Source organism: Solanum tuberosum, unplaced genomic scaffold (genome assembly GCF_000226075.1).
Source record: "Solanum tuberosum cultivar DM 1-3 516 R44 unplaced genomic scaffold, SolTub_3.0 scf00098, whole genome shotgun sequence".
Lineage (NCBI taxonomy): Eukaryota > Viridiplantae > Streptophyta > Magnoliopsida > Solanales > Solanaceae > Solanum > Solanum tuberosum.
Genome location: NW_006239026.1, coordinates 1,160,797 through 1,167,826, shown reverse-complemented (window position 1 = coordinate 1,167,826; position 7,030 = coordinate 1,160,797). Strand labels below are relative to the sequence as shown.

General features: G+C 29.9%; 1 protein-coding gene across 1 annotated transcript in view; it reads left to right on the top strand.

Annotated features, from left to right (window-relative positions):
• The window catches only part of LOC102586049 (protein indeterminate-domain 5, chloroplastic-like), a 10,048-nt gene extending 4,663 nt beyond the window's left edge, over nt 1–5,385 (top strand). The window contains exons 4-6 of the mRNA XM_015309248.1: nt 1–752; nt 1,273–1,647; nt 5,128–5,385. Of these exons, the coding sequence (XP_015164734.1) occupies nt 1–752; nt 1,273–1,613 (1,093 nt within the window). The 3' untranslated portion in view covers nt 1,614–1,647; nt 5,128–5,385. The remainder of the gene's footprint in view (nt 753–1,272; nt 1,648–5,127) is intronic.
• The last annotated feature ends 1,645 nt before the right edge of the window (nt 5,386–7,030 follow it).

The following is a 7,030-nucleotide window of genomic DNA, read 5'->3' as shown; positions in this document are numbered from 1 at the left end:
GGACCACCACCATCATCATCACAACCAGTTTGACAACAACAACAACAACCTCATTGGCTCGTCAGCTTTTCGTCCTTCAACTTCCTTCTTCCAACTTCCAGCTGATCAAACAAGTCATCAAGACTATGGGGTGATGAATAATAACAAACCATCAATCCATGGACTAATGCAACTTCCCAATCTCCACAACAACAATGCGAATGTTGCTACTGGTTCTTCTAGTATGTTTAACCTGAATTTCTTCCAGAATAACAACAACAACAATAACAACAACGTCGTTGATAACGATCATAATAGCAATATTTCTGGAGGTCTTGGTGGATTATTACTTCCTAGTCCTCATCAATTTAGCAACAACACAAGTGGTGAAGGTTCAAATAATTCATCGAACATTTTCTCAAGTGGTACCCTTCTAAACGATCATCATCACCATCATCATCATCATATGAGTTCATCGATTCCTTCTCTTTATGTCTCATCATCACCGGCCCCACCTATGTCAGCCACCGCGCTCCTCCAAAAAGCGGCTCAGATGGGTTCTACTACTAGTTGCAACAATAGTACTAGTGCTTCATTGCTTAAAGCATTTGGTTCTGTTGTTGGTGTTGGTGCTGGTGTTGGTGGTTCATCATCTAGCGCGATGAAATCTGATCTTCATCCACCGCCAGGTGTTAACTTTGGCGGCGTTTACGGCCATGAGGACCCTATGAGCGCTGGGAATCATCTTCATGACCTAGTCGTTAATGCTTATGGTGAGTACTAATTAATGCTTGAAATATGTGATTATCTCGTCTAAATATTAAAATATTTTTATTTATTTAATAATATTTTCATTACACCTTTGTACGTGCTAGTCTAATTCTTTTTCTATAAGCCAAAAACATGAAAAAATGGATAAAATTATAAATAACCGCTTTTCAACTCCTGAAATTGAAAAATAATCATTGCCGTCGTTGTAGAGTTTGAAATTCCATTCCATTACCATGGTAGTTTAATGATGAAATTATTTCAAACTCGATGATATTGACTATTTTTTTTTCAATTATAGGGGTTGAAAATGGCTAGACCTCGTTATTACTATTGAAAATTTGTTCATGTCTTTTATATGATTCAAGTACGTACAAATTCTTTTTTCGTAATGTATGATAGTAAGACTCGAAATCAGAATATCTACATCACTACTACATGCTCCTAACATATACCATGCTAACATATTCAACCAAACATCTCATTTATTTGATACTTAATTATATCTTCAACATACGTTTACAGGTGCACAAGATCAAAATCAGGACTATGGAGGAGTGATAGGAGGGTACAACACCAACAACAAGATGAATAATTATGATCAACCACCACCACAAAAGAAGCAAATGATTAGTAACAACTTTTCAATGAACATTGGGATGAGTGAAGAAGCTAATAGGTTAACAAGAGATTTTCTTGGAGTTGGAGAAATTGTAAGAAGCATGAGTAGTGGTGGTGGAGGATTTAGTAGCAGCCAACAACAAATGAGTTCATTGGATGATAATAATAATAATAATAATTCTGAGAGTAGAAAAAATCAAAGTCATCATCATCAACAACCTTTTGGAGGTGGCACTTTTCAATGAGTAAATAAGAGATACAATGCACCAAAAAGTACAGGTAATGTTAAAATACAACTATTCTTTCTATTTCATTTTACGTGTCGATTGATCACTTGCGAAATTTTTACATATAAAGTTTTGTGAAGTTAAATGGATGGGATATTTTCATTTTTAAGCATAGTTGAGACATTGTTACTTTTATGTGTTTTATTTTAATGTGTCTTAATTTGATTGATCGTGAGAAATGTTAAAATATAAAGAATTATCTTTTGAATCGTGTGATTTTAGATGTTGTATATGGTGGGATGGATGAGATAATTTCTTCCTTACGCATAGTTAAATTATTAGTCTTTATGCGTTTCATTTTATGTGTTTTAATTTGACTGGTTACATACATAATTTGAACACACACACATATATATATATGAAGAAGATTTTTGAATTAAAGTGATGAGTTAAAATTAAAAGTATAATATGTGAAAGGAAAAGGGCAAAGAGTCGCAGATCTCAAAGGGCGTAATGTAGATAGTTTATCCTAATGCAAGTAGTACTACTGATTGCTTACACTACTCGAAACTTGTGACATACATAGATCATAACTTTATACTTGCTTCAAGACTCTGTTCCATAAAAAAAAAAGTTATATCTATATATCGTATTAAAAATAATTTTATATTTTATAATTTTAAACATGTCGTATCTTTTGTAATTTTTTGAAAAGTAGGTCTTTCCTTTGATAGAAATATGCCTGTCTAAATGTCAATCTGTATGTCTGTTACTTTCCTTTTGGCTGCAACCTATTGTTTTTTTTTGGTTGAATAGTTGCTCTTTTGTCTAATTCTGTAGATTATACTTCACAGCACACCATTTTCAAAAGTACTTTATAACTACTCTATTAAAGAATTAATTTATCTAATATTTTTATTACATGTAAATTAAATATCCTTCAAATAACCTAATAGATTTTTAAAAATGTAAACTTTAATTGTCATGATAAAGATACGTTAATACTTGCTCCAACATATAATAATGTTCTGATGGTGTAAAAATTTCTTATACTATCGATGTATGTTACTTAAAACCCCGAGGAGTATTTTTAGTCTATTTTAAAAGTAAACTTCTTCTTTTTTATTTTCATAAAGAATTCTTTTAATTTAATTTGACTTTTTTTGTAGGTTATAGTAATCCATCTTAATTTAATCTATTCTGAAATACAAAATTTTGTAAGCTCATTTTAAATATATATATATATATATATATATATACAAAGATGTCATAACATTATTGCTCTCAAGTGTCCACTACCCATATAGTCATATAATTGAATTTCAGAATTAATTTACTGAATTCTAGAGAGAATCATATATATATATATATATATATATATATACAAAGATGTCATAACATTATTGCTCTCAAGTGTCCACTACCCATATAGTCATATAATTGAATTTCAGAATTAATTTACTGAATTCTAGAGAGAATCATATATATATATATATATATATATATACAAAGATGTCATAACATTATTGCTCTCAAGTGTCCACTACCCATATAGTCATATAATTGAATTTTCAGAATTAATTTTACTGAATTCTAGAGAGAATCATATATATATATATATATATATATATACAAAGATGTCATAACATTATTGCTCTCAAGTGTCCACTACCCATATAGTCATATAATTGAATTTTCAGAATTAATTTTACTGAATTCTAGAGAGAATCATATATATATATATATATATATATATATGATTCTCTCTAGAATTCAGTAAAATTAATTCTGAAAATTCAATTATATGACTATATGGGTAGTGGACACTTGAGAGCAATAATGTTATGACATCTTTGTATATATATATATATATATATATATATGATTCTCTCTAGAATTCAGTAAAATTAATTCTGAAAATTCAATTATATGACTATATGGGTAGTGGACACTTGAGAGCAATAATGTTATGACATCTTTGTATATATATATATATATATATATATATATGATTCTCTCTAGAATTCAGTAAATTAATTCTGAAATTCAATTATATGACTATATGGGTAGTGGACACTTGAGAGCAATAATGTTATGACATCTTTGTATATATATATATATATATATATATATGATTCTCTCTAGAATTCAGTAAAATTAATTCTGAAAATTCAATTATATGACTATATGGGTAGTGGACACTTGAGAGCAATAATGTTATGACATCTTTGTATATATATATATATATATATATATATATATACACACTATTATGTTGTGGTGAAGTGGTAAGTACATTTTAGGTTAGAGTATTTGGGTATCGAATCGTTTTTGGTAGGAAATATTTTATTGTTTACCTTAGAATAGGACTTTTCGATATGAATCTGAATTAGTTAGATATTAAATAATAGATGTCGAACACGGAGCGAAAAAACAAAAAAACATATTTCAGAATATGTGGGGAGTGAAGGTCACATGTAAATGTATAGATAATAATATTCCTTTGTTGTTTACATGTCTTGTCCCTCTCCAATTGCCCCCCTTCGTGCTGTCTTTCTTCATCATGTGAATGCATGTACTAAGTCACGGGGTGCTGCCTTATTGGCACTTTGGATACTCTAATAATATATAATATATGAAATAGTTTTTCTATCAGTATAATTACGATTCGTAGTTACACGTTAGAAGGTGAGAGAGACAAGTGAGATGGAGAGAGGGAGGAGAAAGGCGGGAGAGGGGGGGGGGTAAGAAAGGAGAGAGAGGCAAGTGAGATGGAGAGAGGGAGGAGAAAAGCGGAAGAGAGGAGAGAGACGAGAATTATCCTTTTTAGATTTTATTTGTGAGGTTATAATGGGTTCAATATTATTATTTGCTTATTTGTTTGTTTGTTCTGAATAATTTAATTTGCTTTATACATGGATGTCAAATAATGGATGATTGAACTGAATTTGAATAGATTCAAAAGAGTTGAATTGATAAATAGGTGAGTCAGGGGTCGGTTACTAGTGTTAAGATGATTGGGTTAAGATGGACTAAATAAGAAGTTGTACCCCAATACGTCGAACTCTTACCAAAATTTTTTCTTCTTTTCTTATCGATTCAAATTTTGCTCAAATCAACTCAAGTTTTGAATATGCTGAATTTGACCGGATAAAAATGTTTGAGTTGTTGTATTTGCTAGTCATTAGTCTGCCCAAATTTAAACGAGTTGAACGCGTCATATTGTGTCATCTGCATCTTTCAAAACACCTCATATTCTCTTCTCATTCCTGTAGCTTCCATCCCCACCACCCTACACCCCTGGCCTTCCACTTTCATCTCCCATCGTATTTGTTTGGATTTTATATAAATATTTTCAAAATAATATTTTTTGTTTAAGTACTATATATACACAAGAAAACAAATAAAAAATTCATTTATTTTCCTGAAAAACATTTTCCTTCATACCGAAACACACCAATAGTCCTCTCTTGCTTCTATTAATTATTATTATTGTTATTTTGTTAATAAATTTTTATGGATATTCTTGCAGGGATCCAAGAAAAGGTTTTATAATGGAGCAGATAGCTGTAGATTAATGAAGAAGTTCTCTTGAAGATTTTAGCTGGAAATTAGAAATACCTTTATTTTAGAGATAAACTTAAATTAGAAAGAAAAAAAAACTTTGGGAGTTTTTTATATTTTATTTAGTTGTTGAATTTCTTTTTTTGTTTTATATTTTGGTTGGATAGGCCAAGATACAAGTATTAACTGCACAATTTTTTTAGAACTTCAAACTTTGTTTATCTGATGATAGATTTACATAAATGGTTCTTTAATTAGGTTTTACATGTTTAATAAGTAATTATTAAGTAGAGAGTTAAGCATGAACAAAGAATTATAATGAAAGTTGTCGAAATCAATTATGTTTTTAGTGAAGACATAATTCAGAGAAACATAATTCAATTTTTACGAATTAAATGTCATATTATTTGTTTGTGTTTTTTTTTTTTTTTGAGAAAGCGAAAGCTAAGAGTAGGAATAAAAATTTGTGTACATATTAACACAATGAAAATTAATAGAAAATCATGGCACAAAAAAGTATGTTTATGATCTTTAAAATGTATAATTCAAAGAGAAATATAATTTAATTAATTTCATGAACTTAATGTCCTATTTGTTTGTGTGTCCTTTTTTGGAAAGGAAACAAAGAGCATGTACAAAAATTTGTGTACCTACACAATGAGGGTTTGTAAAAAAGCACCATAGAGAAATTAGTTATCAAAATCAATTATGTTTATGATTTTTGAAATATATAATTCAACGAGAAACATAATTCAATTAATTTCACAAACTTAGTGTCTTATTTGTTTGTGTGCCCTTTTTTGAGAAAGAAAGTGGAGAGTAGGTTTAAAATTGTGTACCTATTAACGTCATGTAAGTTTATAGAAAAATATTATAGAAAAAATTGTCCTATTCGATCATTTTTTTTTTAATTTTTTTTTTATGACAAGGGAAACCCGCAGCCGCTACCCTTTGGGTGCGCACAGGGTAAAACCCCGCTCCTATGCAATAGCTCGCAAACCACATAGGAGAGGTAAACCGCACTAGGCAAGCCTGGTGCGACGAGTTCGACCCAGAAGGCAAACCCCTTGCTTTCGCTGGCAAGGGGTTTCAAACTTGAGACCTCCAACATGGAAGTTCCAAGCTCAAACCACTGGGCCACCCCGAAGGGTCCTATTCGATCAATTATTTTTATCTCTAAAACATATGTATAATTTAAAAAGAAACATATAATTCAATTAATTTCACGGACTTAATATCCTATTTATTTGTGTGCCCTTTTTGGGAAAGAAAGCTTAGAGAGCGGGAATAAAAATTTCATAGAAAATCACCATAGAAAAAGTTGTCCAAATCACTTATGTTTATCTTAAAATAGATAATTTAGAGACAAACATAATTTAATTAATTTCACAAACTTAATACCTTGTTTATTTGTTCAATTATTTGTACACATCCAAAGTTGAAGATATAAATATCATCTTAAACAAAGTTAAAAGACATATTTATGTACTATGCCTAATTAAATCGAAGACACTTGTAAGCTTATGCATTATTCACAATGATATAATAAAAATATTCAAGAAAAATTTCTAAATATTTAATATGATTTATCATTGTAAACAACCTGGCAGATCCACAAATATTTGGTTGATTACATCCAACCAAATACAAGTAGCTGCATGGCTCATCCAAAAAGCCATATACACATATATTATAATAATAATAATAATAATAATAATATATAAATATAGTATATAGTATATTATATATACATCAAGTGGACCTAATACTTTACACGTTATATATATGTATTGAAAACTACAATTGATATATGTCAAGTGGACCTTCTATTTGTGTTGGGCATCCAATCACCCTCATGGATAGTACATGTT